Source organism: Chroicocephalus ridibundus, chromosome 21 (assembly GCF_963924245.1).
Source record: "Chroicocephalus ridibundus chromosome 21, bChrRid1.1, whole genome shotgun sequence".
In the NCBI taxonomy this organism is placed as follows: domain Eukaryota; kingdom Metazoa; phylum Chordata; class Aves; order Charadriiformes; family Laridae; genus Chroicocephalus; species Chroicocephalus ridibundus.
In genome coordinates, this window is record NC_086304.1 from 4,550,258 (window position 1) to 4,568,485 (window position 18,228).

The 18,228-nt window shown below is 57.5% G+C and overlaps 1 protein-coding gene across 1 annotated transcript; it reads left to right on the top strand.

Moving 5' to 3' along the window:
- Positions 1-1,667: 1,667 nt before the first annotated feature.
- On the top strand, positions 1,668-8,280 carry LOC134525869 (sperm-associated antigen 4 protein-like). Its single transcript, XM_063357162.1, has 9 exons — positions 1,668-1,710; positions 2,441-2,505; positions 3,100-3,145; positions 3,399-3,495; positions 4,008-4,092; positions 4,665-4,777; positions 5,182-5,349; positions 5,719-5,808; positions 6,602-8,280. The coding sequence occupies exons 1-9, from the start codon at positions 1,694-1,696 to the stop codon at positions 6,731-6,733; spliced, it is 813 nt and encodes a 270-aa protein (XP_063213232.1). The 5' UTR covers positions 1,668-1,693; the 3' UTR covers positions 6,734-8,280.
- Positions 8,281-18,228: the final 9,948 nt, after the last annotated feature.

Sequence of the window (18,228 nt, forward strand, 5' to 3'; positions counted from 1 at the left end):
GGGGCTCAGCGGGGAGCCTGCCTTTGCCCGAGATGGCGAGGAGAAAGGCCCCCCAGACAAGACGCCCAGGGGCCTCCAAAGGCTCCTTGGGGACCAAGGGAAACCAACGGCCGGCAGGGTGAGAACGGGGCTGCGCTGCCGGGCGGGCTTCCCGGGGCGGGGGACTGCTGCTGCCAGCTCGCCTCCTCTTCTCCCGGGGCAGGCCTGTCCCGCAAAGGGTGGGGAAAGGAGGGGGACCCCAGCCCTGCTGCCCGCTCTCGCTGCTGCTGGGACAGCCCTTCCTCTGGCAGGGGCCTCCGCTCAGGCTACTCCTCCCCGCCTCAGCTCCCGCGGCCTGGGGACGGTGGGCAGCCGGCATTTGTCTTTGTCCTCCCACAGGGACCCGAGCGCTGGCGTGGAGCTGGTGATGCGCCCTTCACCTGCCGGCTCAGCCGCTCAAGGGCCTGCCGAGGGGCGCGACAAGGCCACAGAAATCGCAAGTAAGCTCAGCACTGCTGCTTGCTCCAAAGTCCTCCGGGGTGAACGTGGAGAGCCGCGCTGTGCCAGAGCTCGGGCCAGTTGTCACAAGTGGCAGGAGAATCGTAGAATCATAGAATTGCCTAGGTTGGAAGGGACCTTTCAGACCATCTAGTCCAACCATCAACCTAACTGTGACAAAATTCATCACTAAGCACTATGTCTACGCGTCTTTTAAACACCTCCAGGGATGGTGCCTCAACCACTCCCCTGAGCAGCCTGTTCCAATGCTTAATAACCCCTTCTGTGTAAAAATTTTTCCTAATGTCCAGTTTAAACCTCCCTTGGCACAACTTGATGCCGTTTCCTCTTGTCCTATGGCCTGTTACTTGGGAGAAGAGACCGACCCCCACCTCTCTACACCCTCCTTTCAGGGAGTTGCAGAGAGCGAGGTCTCCCCTCAGCCTCCTTTTCTCCAGGCTAAACAGCCCCAGCTCCCTCAGCCGCCCCTCACAAGACTTGTGCTCCAGACCCCTCAGCGGCTCCGTTGCCCTTCTCTGTGCCTCAATGTCTTTTTTGTGGGGAGGGGCCCAAAACTGGCCACAGCACTTGAGGTGGGGCCTCACCAGTGCTGAGTACAGGGGAATGTTCACTGCCCTAGTCGTACTCACCACACTGCTCCTGATACAGGCCAGGATGCTGTTGTCCTTCTTGGCCACCTGGGCACACTGCTGGCTCATAGTCAGCCGTCTGTCGACCAACACCCCCAGGTCCTTTTTTGCCGGGCAGCTTTCGAGCCACTCCTCCCCAGGCCTGTAGTGCTGCATGGGGTTGTTGTGACCCAAGTGCAGGACCTGGCACTTGGCCTTGTTGAACCTCATGCCATTGGCCTTCAGCCCATCGATCCAGCCTGTCCAGATCCCTCTGCAACGCCTTTCTACCCTCAAGCAGGTCGACACTCCCACCCAACTTGGTGTCACCTGCAAACTTAGTGAGGGTGCATTCCATCCCCTTGTCCAGTGTAGGCTGCCCTGCTCTTTGCCCCGGGGAGGGCGTGCCTGGGACTCGGTGCCCACCTCCCCACACGGAGCTGAAATATGCCTGGCTGGGCATCCTAGAGAAGAGATCTCAAGGGGCAGGCTTAACTTTTCTCTGGTTTCTTTGCCCAGGGACGGTCTTCAGCCTTCCTTGCCTTCTGGCTGTTGCCCTGGTCTCTCTGTGGAGACATCTGCTGAGCATGTGCCTCTTGGCCGCGTACGTACGACATGTTTCTGCTGCGGATGGGGGGTAGAACGGGGGTGTCTGAGGGCCGGTGCCAGCAAAGGGCAGAGCAGAGGGTGCTCCCCAGCCAGCAGCCCGGGGCTCCCAGTGGGGCGCCTCAGCTTGGGCGCTGCTCGTGCTGTGGCCATTCTCAGGGGAGCCAAGAGCAAAGCCCCTCGGCAGCCATTTGCTGCAGCCCCAAGCTTTGGCTGCGGCAGGACAAACTGCCCCGTAGCCAGACGCTCGGGTGCAGAGCCAAGCCTCCGCAGGGCAAGGGTTTTCCCCAGCTCAGGCAAGAGACCACGCCGGTCTGTGGAGGCCTCTGGGAGGAAAGGCGGACAAGGCTCCTGCGCTTCCCAGCTCTGCGGGAAAACACTTGCCCTAAGAGGGATGTGTGTGATGGCAAGGGAGAACAGGCCTGCTTCCTCAGCCAGAGGGAGAGCAAGGTCCGCACCAGAAAGACTGCTGGAAAGCACTCTTCGTGTGCTCGACGTCTTTGCTTCCTGGGATGATCTTCCTGGAGACCTTCCTTTGGGGAAGAGCTGCCGGCAGCGCTGAACGATGTGGACAGAAATCGTGTTCCTGCTGGACGCTGCTCTGTCAGTTCTCTGTCAGCAGCAGGCTTCCAAAACGGTGTCTGTTTGGCCTGAAAAGGGAAATCCGCCTGTGAAGGGGTTTGTCCAAGGCTTGGATCATGACAGCACCAGGACTCCCTCTTTTTCAGGCAAAAGATGGCCCTGCAGAAGAAGGCGTTCTTGCAAGTCTTCTTGTTGCTCCCCCTGGCTCTTGGTGAGTTTTCATGAGCAACCATCTGAGAGCGACAGCCTGGCTGGGCTGGACGCCACCTTTCCTTTTGGGCCAGTATGTGCGGAAACTCCCGTGGCCCAAGTGCTTCCCAGGCAAGTCCTTGAGTGGGACTGCCTTCTGGGCTCCCAGTAAGACTGGTAGCCTCCCAGTCACACTGCTGCCCTGCCTACCGGACCACAGGGCTCACTTAGTCGGCACCTCTGCGAGAGACGGGGGTAGCTCTTTGCAAGCCTGACCTGGGGATTCCCAGAGGGCAGGGGCCATGCAGGGGGACCGATGGAGAGGTACCTCTCCTCGCCCAGCAGCCTGGTCTCGGTGCTCACTGGGGCAGTGAGGGGAAATGGGGAATAGCTCTGGGGCACCGAGCACACCTGAAGATCACGGCTGCGCAGTCCGCTCAAGCCCGGGCTGATGGCCCCCGGTCAGAGGTGTGTCCTCTCCCTGCACCCCACGTCCCCCGCCTCCTCAGCTCACCTGCTGCCCCAGCCCCAAGGCAACAGGGACAGACAACGCCACTGCAGCCACATCGCCAGCACCCCCGGTAAAATAACTGTCTCTTGCTGATGTGAATTGCAGCTGCTGTTTACTGCGGGACCTCGCTGCCAGGCCTGAAGCCCCTGAGGTAAGCGATGTTTCCTGAGCTGGAATTGGGTCTGTGCAGAAGGGTCAGACGACCTCGTGTCCCTGCACCCATTTGCCTGAGAGCCGGGGCTCCCGCACGGCCCTTCCTGCCTTTGCCTCTTGCGCCAGCTGCTGCGGAAGGGAAGCGCTGGCAAAGCAGGGAACGCACGCGTGTCTCTCCTCCTTGCTGAGCTCAGAGGCTCCCAGTGGGGTGGGCAGCTCTCTGACAACATCTGCTTTCCTGGTTCCTGCAGGAACTGCCCGGTTTTAATGGCGCAGCAAACTCAAAAGATGCAGCTAATGCTGGAGGAGGTGGCTCGGCTGAGGGCAGAGATCAGCAGCGTGAAGCAGGTGCTGCGGCGTGTTGGGGAAGGAGGCTTGGCTGGGCAGAAGCCCTTGGGGCTGTGGGTGTGTGGGACTGCTGACTGCAGTCAGCCAGCCTTTGCCCCAGGGGCCTCCTGGGCTGCACAGGCCCTTCTCCGGCCCCACTTTCACCGGCCGCTTCAGGCAGCGCAGGACTCCCTTGGCACGCCAGCACCTCTGGCTGCTCTGGCTGGGCTCCTCAGGCAGGGGTGGGACCCAGGCACGCTCACGGGGGGCCAGCCATCGCTGGCAGGGCTTGAGTCCACCTTCCACCTGCCCTGGAGAGTGTGGAGGATGGGGACGAGGGTGTGGGGACCCTCATCAACCCACCTCGGGGCCGTGGCCATGGCTGTGGACACAGACACTGTTCCTCAGTCCTGCAGCTCCGTGGAGAGGGTTTGCCTTGCCTTTCTGACAGTGGCCCTTTGCCGCTCCGGGCGCTAGTAGCCACGCTGAACGTTGATGTGCTCCTTTTCTCTGTTTGTTTATGGCGTTCCCAGGAAGTCGAGGAAATGAAGCAGGCAGCATCTGAGAGGGCTTTGGAAGCCTACGTGGAGATGTCTGACTGGGCCCTGCAAAGCTCTGGTATGGACACAAGCAGCCCCGTCTCCTTGCCCTGCGCTTGTCTGCAGCCCTCCCCAAAGGCGCCTGCGCTCCAGGCGCTGCTCTCCAAAGTGGGGGAGCTGAAATGCTTGGGGGGTCCCAGGGCAAGGCTGTGGCAGAGCAGCTCTCTCAGACTCCCTCCCAACCCTGCCCTCGGCATCCTCACGCTGCCTCTGGCGCTGCCCCCGCACGTGTTCCTGTGCGGACGGAGGGGCTCTCTTCCTCTCCTCAGCATTGGAAAAGGAGATGGCCGGGCCGTCCTTGGCTGCCCATGCAGCAAGCCCTCAGCTTGGGTCTGCTGCCATTCACATGGGCACCGTCTGTCTCCCAGAACCCTCAGACCTTCTCCTGCTGGCGCTGGGAGTGCAGCAGTCACCAGGCACGTGGCCGCTGTCATTCCCCTGCGCGGCTGGGCAGCCGGGCAGCCCACCAGCCTGGGACGAGGACAGGACTGACAGAAGCGCAGCTGGCCGGCGGTGTCAGAAATAGCGTCTGAGCACCAAGCCCTCCTCGTCTGTGGCCTCTTGCAGTCGTCTGCTTTCCCTTCCCTGCAGGTGCCAGCATTGACCTGCAGAGAACTTCGGAGACCTACACCTGCAAAAACGACTGGTTCTGGAGGTTTATTGAGTTCTTTTGCACTCCCCGCAGTCCCGATCGCATTTTGCAGGTATTGTAGCAGAAATCGAGAGGGAATTCTTTCCTTTCTTCCTGTGAAGTTGGAGACTGACCTCAGGGCTCTCCCTTCGGTCCAGTGTTGCGCCGTCTTGGGGGTGGGAGGCGAGAGGTGGGGGGTGCCCTGCAGAGCCCCTGGGCAGGGATGTGTTTCTGCAAGGCCCTGACTAGAGTGGTTTCGTAACCGCTGTTCTCCTCTGCTCCATAATACTGACAGCCCTGGCAAAGGTCGGTCAGGGAAGGAGGCCTCCTGCTTCTGTCCACTTCCTCACACACACCTCATTTTCAAGCTGAAATAGACCCCACAGACACACCGGTGCCTACGCTTCAAGCTACGTGGGCAGTTGTCTTGGCCCCAACACTCTCTCACGCTTCATTGCTCTGGCTTTCTGGTTGCAGCCGGATGTTTCCCCGGGAAACTGCTGGCCTTTCCCAGGGCATCAGGGCCAGGTGGTCATCAGGTTGCCAGCGCGAGTCCACCTGACTGCCATCACTGTGCAGCACATCTTCAAAGAAGCCTCTCCATCTGGGACCGTCACCAGCGCCCCCAGGGACATCGCTGTCTTTGTAAGTCTCTGCTGGGTGCTTCTGGTGCGGATCTGGTCCTGGGGGAAAGCCATGACAGGGTCTTCCTTGCTTTTGTGCCTCCTCTGAGGTTGGAGTCCCGGTCTCCTGAGCACTGCAGGGCCCTGGTGAGGCTCTAGGAGTCTCCTCCTAAGGGCTCTAGAGGTCTCCTCCCTCTTAAGACTTGTTCTGGCCAAGCAGCTCAGGGTTCTTGACTAAAACTCAAGCGGAGCCTGAGCTCCACCGTAACCAGGGCTAGACTAGGGCTAGAGCCCCAGGGGAGGGTGGGTAGGTAACAGGGCTGACCCAGCACCTACGTTCCCTCTTTGTCGGGACGAGTCTGAGCTGCTCTCCTTGTGCTTTGCCCCACAGGGAGTGGATGTGGACGGAGAAGAGGAAACTCTCCTGGTGACCTTCATGTACGATGTGGCAAAAGAGGCCATTCAGACCTTCCCTCTGAAGGTGCGATGCACGCACGGTGTTGGGGGAAGATGCCAGGGAGCAAAGCAGGTTTGCCTGCAGGGCCATGGCAGGAGGAGCGTGAATGCTTTCTCCCTGGGCAGAGGGGGCCTGGGTCACCGCCAGGAGAGAGCTGGTGGGGTTGGGAGGGCTGAGTGGCACGCGGTGGTGCTAGCAAAAGGAAAGTGAGGGCAAGGTCAGGCCCGTGGGAGCATGAGTCCCAAGAGATCCCTGGCTGCCTTCAGCAGAGCCCGCTGCACACGCAGCCACTGCACCCGAGCAACGTCTTTGTGCCGTGGAGAAACAGGGACGCCCGCTGGAGAAAGCCGTCGGGGAGCGCCCTGGCTCCATCCCGTGGCCTGCTGGCAGGCTGGACGGTGTCCTCTCCTCCCAGCATAGCATGCCCCTTCTCTCCCGCTGCTCTCACGCCTGCCCGCAGGAAAGCGGGCAGAGCAGACAGCGGGAGCTCGGGGGGGTGTCACACCAGCTGCCCCACGCAAAGGAGCACCTCCCCGGCCTCTCTGCCGGCACAGAGCGAGGCGCAGAAGAAGAGGCAGAGGGGAGGGAGGCTGAGCCCCAGCCGGGCCCATGCAGAGGGTGCCAGGTGCCTTCCCCCTCCCCGTGTCCCCAGCCTCCCCAGCACCCCGCTACCAGAGCCAGCCTCAGGTTTCCACAGCCGCTCCCACCCACTGTCAGGAGCTTGCTCCTGAGCAGGAGCAGGGCTGGTGGGGGGAGATACCTTGACTGCATTGTGGCTCTTAACACCTCCGATTCCTCTTCCCTCTTTTCCTCGCAGAACGCCCCGCATCCCAGAGCCTTCTCCTATCTCAAACTCCTTGTGAAGAGCAACTGGGGAAACCCAAAGTACACATGCATTTACCGAGTGCAGGTTCATGGGAAGATGGCAAAACCAAACAGCCTCAACTGAAACCAGAGACAGAAAAAGGACAAACATAAAAAAGAAGAAAAAGAATAATGTTGCTGCGACTCAGATTGGTGTAGAAGATTTGTCTCCTAAGTTGGGTGCACAATAAGGTCCATTGCAGGGAGGGCAGTCGTGGGAAAGCAACAGAAGATCGGTGAGGAGGATTGTTAATACGCTCAAGTGACTCACAGCTGGGTGCTGGAAAACACATATATCACACTAATTGTTATTCAGTCTCGGACGCTTGCAAGAAAAACACTTGCACTTCGATAACATAAACCTGTGATGGACTCAGGGACACCTTATCCAGCCACTTGAGAATCCTGGCCTGGTGCTGAAGAAGATCAAAGCACAGTGGGAAAACGATGCCTGTTTGAACCCTTTAAATGCCAGGCAGAACAGGGAGTCCGTGCGTGCTCTTGCTCACAAGGACTCTCTCGCTGCCAAGGGCTCTTGCTAACAAGGACTCTCTCTCACTCCACGGTGCCCGCAGTCCCTGCTTCCGTGCCTCTGCCCGGGTGTTGCTTCGGAGATTCCCTGGTCTGTGAGGTATCGAGAAGAAACTTGTTCTTTGCCTTTCATCCGTGGTTTTGTGGTTGTTCCTGCGTCCTGCCCGCATCGGCTCACACAGCGGGGTTACAACCAGGGACTGAGTCTGGTAAATAGGTAAACGTAGCTCCTTGTGAAGAACAAACAGCGAAGAATACCACATCCCCGAAGAGACTGGAGGGACCGATAACAAGCTCGCAAAATAAATGGGGGAGTTGCAAAAGCTGCTGCATTTATCTTCCCCAGTCCACACAAAGAGATTCCTCTATTATCAGCTCAAACCAGCCACCGTACACCACTAGGAACCACCCAAGACCTACCATGAAGCCCCTAACGGAGCTAATGTGCATGTGCCAAGGGGATGTGAATATGGAGATGAGTTCTGGAAATGTAATGAACGTGGCAATGAGTGCTGAGACATGTAACGACCACGCATATTCTGTATGGATGTAAGTCTCTGTGAATCTCACATTCAGTGGACATGTCAGGTGGAGAGATCCCCCACGTCCCCGGTGCTGAATAAAAGAATGCCTGCTTCTTAAGACTACATCGGTGTTAAGAAGTTCATTCCCGATTTCGGTGACAGTTTCTGGCGACCCAGATGGGACTCTGCCTCTGAATCTCGACAGATCCTTGGAATTGCAGGGCCTCCATCCGGCACCGAGGGATTCTCAGGGAGAACCTCCGATCCCCGGACCAAAGAGCTCCGAGCAAGGCCCCTGGAAAGGCAGACAGCTGTGTAATGTCCTCAGTCCCTCCAGCTGCTATACCAACAGCCCACCGATACGCTTTCGGGTCTTTGAAATACCCTCTCTTGAGCAAGTCTACGCCAAGGATGCACGCAGCGTCTGGGCCACTCACAATGGAGCGCTTCCGCCATTTATTCCCAGTTCGGCTCACTTTGGCCGAAGTACAGTCAGTTCTTGAGACCTGTCACACCAGAATCAGCAACAGATTTTGTCCCTTTATGAGTCAATGGCAATAGGGTACACTGTGCACCGCTGTCCACCATGTCTTTATGCTTTTGTGGCTCTAATACACGAGGACATCGAATCCACACAGCCCAATAAACTCGGTTATCCCTCTCCCCCTCCTGGCTGGAGGCAGGGCACCTCTAATGTTGAGGACAACATCTACAGTTAGCAGATGAGTTCCGACCCGGACCAGAGAACTGCTCCCTGGGCACTGGAGCAGCCACCCTCCTGGAAGAATTCTTTCTTCTATCTGTTTTACCTTGCAACTAGTGCCTGTAGGGCCAAGGTAGGTCCTTCATCCCACTTACTCAGGTCCTCTCCATAGGCACCGAGGTAAAACCACAAGGTGTCTCGTAGTGTCTTCTTTTCCTTCCAAGTCGGTCTCGTAGGAGGGCATCTTCTCCTAATGGCTGCGACATGGGTCCATGCAGGGGAAAAGCGGGATGTTTCTTCCATCCTAGACAGTTTCTCAAACAGTGTCTCCTTTTTCTCAATCATCTTCTCAGTTTTATCAGCTTCCCCGCTGCTGAGCCGGCCGGGGGCGGCGGCCAGGGAGTGGGGCTGCCGAGGGCAGCAGGGCCGGGGCAGGCGGCATGCCTGTGCGCTGCGGGGCCGAGCGGCACGCGCTCCCTGCCCGGCTGCGGCCCGAGGGCCCTGGGCCAGGCGCCCCAGGAAGGACGGGTTTGGGGGTGGATGGAGAGGGCCAGAGGGGCTGGAGACCGTCCAGCAGCAGCCTCAGCAGCATCCTCAGCAGGTCGGCCAGGAGGCTGGGCTCACAGGACAGCGTGTTCCACGTGGCCCTGGCAGTGCTGCAGAGCCAGAGCACACTGTCAGCAGGGCCACCTCGGCCACCACCCCTTCTGCCTGGGCAGGCCCCGGAGGTCCTGAGCTGCCCCTGAGGCTGACGGGCCACATACTTGTCACAGGGCCGGGAAACCCTCAGCAGGCCAGTGACCACCTCATAACTGTCGATGTCGGCCAGCCAGGGAAGGGTGAACGTCAGGATGTCCTGGAGCAGCATCCTGCTGACGCAGACCAGGTGCCTATCGATGACCTCCACGAGGTCGTTGACCTACTGGAGACAGCGGGCTGGAGCACAGCTATGGCCCCTGCTGACACCAAGAGCTGCTGCCCTCCTGCTGCCCTTTGCTGGCCTCAAGGGATGCCCGTCAGGTGCTGCAAGCCCTGGCCTCGGGGCGGGGGGAACGGCCCCCGCAGGGCACGCGCACAGGGCAACCCGGCTGCACACTGCCTACCCCGTATAGCTCTGAGCACGAGCCTCTCAAGACCAGCTCCAGCACCCTGCCAACCAGCAGGGTGTCAGAGACCCTTGGGTCTGCCATGTTTTTCAAGATGGCAAGGACAAAGTCGTTCATCTCAGACGGGAAGAAGGGGCTCCCAAGTAGCTGAGGGAGAGAGGGAGGGAAAAAGCGTCACACTGAGCGCCCTGGCTGCAGGGACCGTGAGCTCTGCTGGCAACCAGAGCTCGCCGGTGGCCAGAATGGCCAGAGCTGCTGTGCTGACGCTGGGCTAAAGCCTTGGACTACTCCCTGCAGAGAGCTGGTGGCTCCCCGCAGCCTGATGGGCGGGAGGCCGTGCCATCCCCCGCCGCGGCTGATGGGCTGGTTCATCCCAAGCCTCCCGCCAGCCCCACGGCCAAGTAGCTGAGGGAGAGAGGGAGGGAAAAGGTGTCGCACTGAGTGCTCTGGCATGGGTAGCGCTGGCTCTGCCCCATCCAGAAGAGATACCATCTGCCTCGCCCTAAAAGAACGGCCCCATTCTCTCTGTCCCTGAAACAGCCTTCTTCGCCTTTGTTACTCAGGAGAGAACTGAAACTTTCTCTTAGAAACGTAGGTCTTTCTTCAGGAAAGATGCAATGTGTCCGGGAGGATTCCAAAGGACAAACATTTTACAGAAGTAAGATGTTCCACCCGTCGTCTTTTCATTTTTTGCTTCTTCCTGTTCTGCTCGTGGCTTTAGGCCGACACGCCTGTACGCAGGGAGGTCAAAGGCCTGGCAGGGGAATGGCCGCCCGCAGCCAAGGCAGACCGTCAGCCCCCGCCCGGACCTAACAGCGCAACCCCCGTCTTTCTGCTCGGGGCCGGCGCCGGGCGCTGCCGTGAGCGGAGCGGGCGGGGCCGGGCCTGGCGGCGGGAAGGGCCTCCCCTCAGGGAACGGCGGGCCCGCGGAGCGTTCTGGGAGCCGTAGTCTCCCCGGGGCCGTAGGCCGGGCGCCATCTTGTGCGCGGCGGCAGGCCCGGCGGCGCGGCTCCCACGCCAGCCCCCACCGGCGGTAGGGAGCGGCAGCATTCCCGGGGGGAGCGGGCGCTGTTCCCCGTCACCTGTCGGGACCGGGTGCCTGGGCAGCGGAGACCCTCCCGCCATGGCGACGCCCGCACGCCCAGCTCCTCCTCGACCTTCCTCCCGTCATGCACCGCGCGTCTCCGCCTGTTCCGGCCCAGCGCCGCGCGGTGATTGGCCTCTCGGGCGTCCTACCCGGAAGCGGGCGCCGCGGCAAGAGATTTGAACGGCAGCGGCCGCCCCGGGAGGCGGCTGCCGAGCCGGTGAGTGTAGCCTCCGGGCCCCGCTGCCCCGCAGCCCGTTAGCGGCTCCCGGCGCGTCTGCTGGCGGCAGGACTCTGGGGGGGCTGGGCGCCTTTCGCTGGGCCGCGCGGGCGGGCCCGCGAAAGGAGGCGGCCGCCGCGGCGGCGGCGGCGGCGTCTCCTTGGGTCTCGTTCGTTGCCCCGCGGAGGATACCGCCGGGTCGGGCGTGCTTGCCTCTTCGGCAGCGCAGTCGCCCGCTCTCGCTGGCAAGCGTTAGCCAGGAGCCCCCGTTAGACGGTAGCCGCCTGTGCCCGGGGCCTGCGGGCGCTCGGGCTGCCCCGTCTGGTGAATTTCCCGCTGGGGGTGTAGCGCTTGGTCATCAGCGCAGGTCGCCCCCCGCCCCGGCCCGCGCTGGGCTGCAGTAAATGCGTTTTCCGTTCCAGAGTCTGCTCAGCGTGGAGAAGCCCAAAGGCCGGCTGCAGTTTCTCCTCGCAGGGGCTGAGAAAAATTGCCAGGTCCCCGTTGCTCTCAGAATGGCTTTAGGTGATTATGAGGAAATTCTCAAGTGCTACGAATCCCATGAAAGGACTGGGACAGGTAGGCCTGATCCGTGGGCACAACCCGATGCGCGCGCCCTGTCTGACCGCTCTCGTGCTTCCCTAAGCACACGTTAACTGTTGCTGTCGAATGCACGGGGCACGTTTCTGTTGTGTGTTTTGCGTGGCAGAGCTCTGGCAGTGTCACTGGAGGTGGGTGTCAGTGGTCGCTTCTTGCTCTAGTGAAGACGCTGCCCGCTGTGCGCGTGACACATTCGCTGCCCCTGTGAGATTACAGGCAAGAAAACACGTCCTCACGCTGAGCTTTCAAGGTCTCTTTTTCCGGTTCTAGGTGGGTTTGCTGATTATTTCGATGTTCTTCGGTGGCTCGACTCATGGGTGTGTGGGCACCTACGTGATGTACTTTCACCACTAGTTTCCCCAGCGGGTCAGCAATATCTTGCCATACTTGAGCAGCCCAGAGGGGTTTACCTCTGGGTTTGCCTGTGCTGCCAGTTGCTCTGCTTCCAGTGCCTCTGGCCTTCTTGTGGGGCTGCCACCACTGGTGGGGCCACTCTCCACCCCTCCCGGCGCCCCGAGCGTGCCTGGGGGAGGAACTGCCGCTCTGCTCAGCAGCAGAAGGCCCCACTGGGCCTTCCGTGGGGCCCTGCGAGGCCCGGGAGAGGCCCTGGGGCTCTTGGTGGGGACCGCTTGGCCCAGCTCATGCTCCTGAGAGGGCCGGAGAAGCCCTGGGGTTGCCTGGAGGGCAGCAGGGCCCTGCCCGTGCCCCAGACAAGCCCGGCTGCTGCGTCCGGGTATGGAATTGGCCATGTCCACCAGCTATCCCCAGGGTGTTCAGCCTCCTGAGCTGGGAGATAAGGATGGAGAGCAGAACAACCCACCCATAACCCAGGAGGAAGTAGCCAATGACCTGCTTCTGCACCCAGACGCACAGAAGTCTATGGGGCCGGATGGGATTCACCCAAGAGTACTCAGGGAGCTGGCGGGAGAGCTCACCAAGCCTCTCTCCATCGTTTATCAACAATCCTGGTCAACAGGGCAGGTCCCAGATGCCTGGAGGGTGGCTAATGTGACGCCCATCTACAAGAAGGGTCGGAAGGAGGATCCGGGGAACTACAGGCCTGTCAGCCTGACCTCGGTACCAGGAAAGATCATGGAGAGGATCATCTTGAGTGAGCTCTCACGGCAAGCGCAGGGCAGCCAAGGGATCGGGGCCAGCCAGCATGGCTTTAGGAAAGGGAGGTGCTGCTTAACCAACCTGATCGCTTTCTGTGACCATGTTACCCGCCTTCTGGATGCGGGGAAGGCTGTGGACGTTGTCTGTCTGGACTTTGGCAAGGCCTTTGACACCGTCCCCCACAGCATTCTCCTGGAGAAGCTGGCGATCCATGGCATAGACGAGTGTACTCTTTGCTGGGTTAAAAACTGGCTGGCTGGCCGTGCCCAGAGAGTTGGGATTAATGGGGTGAAATCCTCTTGGCGGCCGGTCACCAGTGGTGTCCCTCAGGGCTCAGTTTTGGGGCCGGTTTTGTTTAATATCTTTGTCAATGATGTGGATGAGGGGATCGAGTGCACCCTCAGTAAGTTCACAGATGACACCAAGTTGGGTGCGAGTGTCGACCTACTCGAGGGTAGGAGGACGTTGCAGAGGGACCTGGACAGGCTGGATCGATGGGCCGAGGCCAAGGGCATGAGGTTCAACAAGGCCAAGTGCCAGGTCCTGCACTTGGGTCACAACAACCCCATGCATCGCTACAGGCTTGGGGAGGAGTGGCTGGAGAGCTGCCTGGCAGGAAAGGACCTGGGGGTTTTTTGGTTGACAGGCATCTGAATAGGAGCCAGCAGTGTGCCCAGGTGGCCAAGGCGGCCAACAGCATCCTGGCCTGTATCAGGAACAGTGTGGTGAATTGGACCATGGAAGTGATCGTCCCTAGTCACTAGTTCAGGTTGCTCCAAGCTCCTGACCTTGGACACGTCCAGGGATGGGGCATCCACAACTGCAAGCCATTGCCCCTTGTTCTGCTATTACAGGCCCTGGTAAAAAGTCTCACTCCATCTTTCTTGGCCTATGACCACTGTGATTTCATCTGCAAACACTGTTGAGAGAGCCCAGAGATCTCCCAAGACAGGGTTTGGAGGCCTCAAGCACTTGACCAGTATCTAGAGGCTGAGAGCCCTGGGCTCAGTGGTTTGGAGACTGGGGACGGTATAGGAGGAGCCTGAGCGTGCTGGAAGGGTGCTTTCAGAGCTGGCGGAGCTTTTCTTCCTAGTGGAAAACAGCCTGAGAAAGAAAGAACTCCCCAACATGCAGGTGGGGAGGTGCAGCCTGGCCACGAGGAGAAAGAAACGTCACTCCAAGGGCAGTGCTGTGGTGCAACACGCCACCCAGAAGGAGTCTGGATCAGCCCAAGGCTTTGTGTTTCAAGGAAGAGCCAGGGAGGATGGAGAGATCTCAGCAAAGGAAGGTGACAGCAAGATGGGGCAGCCGGGTGGATGACTGCAGCCTGCAGGGAAAGAGGCAGAGGTGATGGGACACCGTAGGACAGCCTGTGGTGGAGAAGATAGAGGGATGTGGCAAAGCTGGAAGTCCCCTAACAGAGCCAACCTCTTCATGTCTTGGGCTACGGCTGTTGTCTCTGCCACTGATGCCTCTGAGACAACCAGTCCTTCCAGCACTGGGGTCTCGTTGCCTCCTTGTCCATACTCAGGAGCCTGGGAGGTGTCGTACCATAGTCCTGCCCTTGGCATTGCACATCTCCACATCCCACTGTCCCAGGAAGAGCCCTGAGGAAGGAGTGAGGGAGAGGATCTCCCTTCCTGGGGGCTGGGGGTCAGGCCTTGGCCCTTTGGGCGATGGAGTCAGGGCTTGGCCCTTTGCATTAATGAAACACATCCACGTTTACCCAGCATCAGAGTCACCTTCAACTTGCTTTTCCCGACCTGCCATCGCTGCCTCCAGTTTTCTGCTGTAACCGGACCCTGGGGGCAATTCCTCAGTGGTGTCCCTCAGTGGGACCCATCAACACCACAAGAAACTTTGGAGTTTGAACCCGACTTTGACTCCTTGAGAGGTTCCTTCAACTTCCTCGCAGTGTCTGACATTCACGGACTGGGCCTCGAACCCACTGGAGGGGGTCTCTTCCCTTACTCTTTCTTCATTCAGGTTCCTGTCACCCATCCAGCTGCTGCTTTGAGCTTCACATGGTTAAAAGTTTCCCCGTCTTTCAGTAGTCTAATTATCTCCTGTAGCCAACTCTTTAACTGTGTTTATATCAACCTTTCTGTACCTACCTATCTCAAGCATGTCTCATAAGATTACCCCTTGCAGAAAAGCAACCTCATTAGAGGCAGCATGGACTTAGCATATGGCCACAGAGGGTGTTTTATTGTTTATCAAACATGATCCGACATGATCAAGCTTTACTTTTCTTTGCTTGCAAAGAGGAGAAAACCTTCTGTGCCTGGGCGCAGCCGGGTCTCTAAGGAGCTCAGGTGGGAGCTGGTGCAATGGAGCTGTAACATCCAGCTGCAGAGACCAGTGGAGAAGTTTGATGGAAGGACACCGATGTAAATCCCAACTGGGCAATGACAGAGATGGTGGGGTTGGGGTGGGGGCGGTGAGGAGTAGCGTTGTCCATACAGTGTCAGACCTCAAGGGACTGCTTTTCCTAGCCATCCAGACCTCCTGAGGAGACCCTCTGGATCAATATCAGTTGCAGAAGATTTCTATCACCTCTTCTCTAGACTCAAAAGTAAAGTAAAACAAAACTGCCATAGCCAAGGGGACAAAGACCTTGGTGCTGTTGGGCTTTGTAGCCTTGCCAGAGCCCTGGGCCACCTCCACTGCAGGCTGTCCATCACTGCCCCATGCCTGCGCCTCTTTCCTTGCAGGCCGCAGACACCCATCGTGCTTTCCCACATCGCTCTCACCCCGGCATTTCTATACCTGTGCTGATGTCTCTCCACTCTCACCGGCTGTTCCTTGAAACACAAAGCCATGGGCTAATACAGACTCCCTCTGGGTGACCTCTTGCACCACAGTGCAACCATTTGACTGAGATTTCTTTTTCCTCACATGCAGTCCGACCCTTCCAAGCTGCGCTTTGTTGAGGTTTCCTTCTCTTCCCACTATCAAGAAAAGCTCCATGATCTCTGAAGCCACCCTTCAAGCAGGTGCAGGCTACTGCTAGAGAGCCCTGGGCCTCCACTTCAAAAGGTACAGAAGCCCAGCTCCCTCAGCTTCTCCACACAGGCCCCAAGCCCCATCCTGGCCAGTGTCCTTTGGAGCTTCTCCAGTTCCTCCTCCTTCCTTCAGAACAGAGAGCCCCCCACACAGACACACTAGGCCAGATGTGGCCACACCAGTGCTGCGTCAAGGGGGATTATAATCATAGAATCTTCATGGTTGGAAGGGACCTCTAAGATCATCGAGTCCAACCACACACACACGAAAAAAAGCCCTACAATCTCCACACTAGCGCATGCCCTGAAGTGCCAAATCTAGACATTTCTTAAACACCTCTAGGGATGGTGCAGGCTGTTCCAGTGCCTGACCACTCTTGCAGTAAAGTCATTCTTCCTAATATCTAACCTAAACCTCCCCTGCCGCAAGTTCAGGCCATTTCCTCTGGTCCTGTCATTATTCCCCTGGGAGAAGAGGCCAACCCCCACCTCTCTCCACCCTCCTTTCAGGGAGTTGTAGAGGGCAATGAGGTCTCCCCTCAGCCTCCTCTTCTCCAAGCTAAACATGCCCAGCTCCCGCAGCCTCTCCTCATATGCCCTGGTCTCCAGACCCCTCACCAGCCTGGTAGCTCTCCTCTGGACACGCTCCAGCACCTCAATGTCCCTCTTGTGCAGAGGGGCCCAGAACTCAACACAGCACTCGAGGTGGGGCCTCACCAGTGCCCAGTACAGAGGCACCATCACTTCCCTGCTCCTGCTGGCCACGCTATTCCTGATAGAAGCCAGAATGCTGTTGGCCCTCTTGGCCACCTGGGCACACTGCTGGCTCATGTTAAGCTGGCCGTCCACCAGCACCCCCAGGTCCTTTTCTGCCGGGCAGCTTTCCAGCCACTCTGCCCCAAGCCTGTAGCGTTGCTGTGGGTTGTTGTGACCGAAATGCAGGACCCGGCACTTGGCCTTATTAAACCTCATAGAGTTGGCCTTGGCCCATCGATCCAGCCTGTCCAGGTCCCTCTGGAGAGCCTTCCTACCCTCAAGCAGATCAACACCCCACCCAGTCTGGTGTCATCTGCAAACTTACTGAGGGTGCACTCAATCCCCTCATCCACATCATTGACAAAGACATTAAACAAAACCGGCCCCAAAACTGAGCCCTGAGGGACACCACTGGTGACCGGCCGCCAAGAGGATTTCACCCCATTAATCCCAACTCTCTGGGCACGGCCAGCCAGCCAGTTTTTAACCCAGCAAAGAGTACACTCGTCTATGCCATGGATCGCCAGCTTCTCCAGGAGAATGCTGTGGGGGACGGTGTCAAAGGCCTTGCCAAAGTCCAGACAGACAACGTCCACAGCCTTCCCCGCATCCAGAAGGCGGGTGACATGGTCGTAGAAAGAGATGCTTCTTGATGAAGGTCTCTTTAAGTTCGGCTGATGGTTAGCTTGGCTTCTCCGGGCTCAGATGTGACTCTCCACTCCTTCACTGGACCTTTCACTCACGACACATGTGTCAAATCCTAATGGTGGTGTTTGAGCCATCATCCCAATCTCTCGTAGTTCTTTTAACCTTTTTCCAATGGATATTATATATTTTTGGATACTATAATCTTCAACCACATTGTTCCCCAGGGGCATCCCTTGGGAGTAAGGCATTCCATATAACATTTCATATGGCGATAATCCAGTCTCACTGTGTGGCTTAGTTCTTATGTTTAATAGTGCCAATGGTAGGCATTTCGTCCAGGACATCTGTGTCTCAATCATTAATTTAGCCAATTGCTGTTTTATTGTTTGATTCATTCTTTCTACTTTCCCTGAGCTTTGTGGGTGCCACGGAGTGTGGTATTCCCATTGAATACCTAATGATTGACATAATAATTTTATTATTTTAGAAGTAAAATGTGCGCCCTGATCAGAATCAATATACTGGATTATCCCATATCTAGGTATTAAGTGTTCTAATAAGATTTTTACTACCATCTGTGCCATAGCTCGCGCTACAGGGTAAGCTTCTACCCATTGTGTTAAATGATCTACTAGTACTAGTAAATATTTTATTCTCCCTACCTTAGGCAATTCAGTAAAATCGACTCGTATTCTTTCAAAAGGTCTATAAGCTGTTTTCCTTCCTCCCGTGGCTGCTTGTCGAAACACTTTCTTGTTTACTTTTTGACAAGTTAAACATCCTCGCCTGATTTGCTTTGCTATTTCAAAAATCCCAATACAGCCAAATTGTTTAAGGAAATGATCACTTATCGCCTTTGTACCCCAATGTGTTTGTGTGTGTAAGCGTTCTAATATTTGCCTGGCATAAGCTTTTGGCAACATCTCTCGCCCGTCGGGCAGCATCCATTTTCCCTGTTCTAACTTAGCTCCTATTTTCTCTAATTTTGCCTGTTCCTCAGGGGTAAATTTCTTTTCTTTCTCCTCTAGTTCTTTTTCACTAATGTCTCCTTGTACTTGTACTACATTAATTTTAGCGACGTGAGTCCTCAGGGCTGCTTCCTGGGCCTCTCTATCGGCTAGGTTATTCCCTCTGGTTCGATAATCTAATCCCTTTTGGTGTCCTCTCACATGTACCACTGCTATCTCCTTTGGTTTTCTTAACGCCTTTAAAATTTTCACTATTAGTTCTTGATGTATTAGATTCCTTCCTTGGGTATTAATTAAACCTCTTTCCTCCCAAATTTTTCCA

What these genes read in the sequence shown, in the direction of transcription:
- LOC134525869 (XM_063357162.1), top strand. An exon ending in GTTGCTCCCCCTGGCTCTTG is followed by an intron (nt 2,506 to 3,099) that starts GTGAGTTTTCAT and finishes TGTGAATTGCAG; the next exon opens with CTGCTGTTTACTGCGGGACC. An exon ending in AGATCAGCAGCGTGAAGCAG is followed by an intron (nt 3,496 to 4,007) that starts GTGCTGCGGCGT and finishes TGGCGTTCCCAG; the next exon opens with GAAGTCGAGGAAATGAAGCA.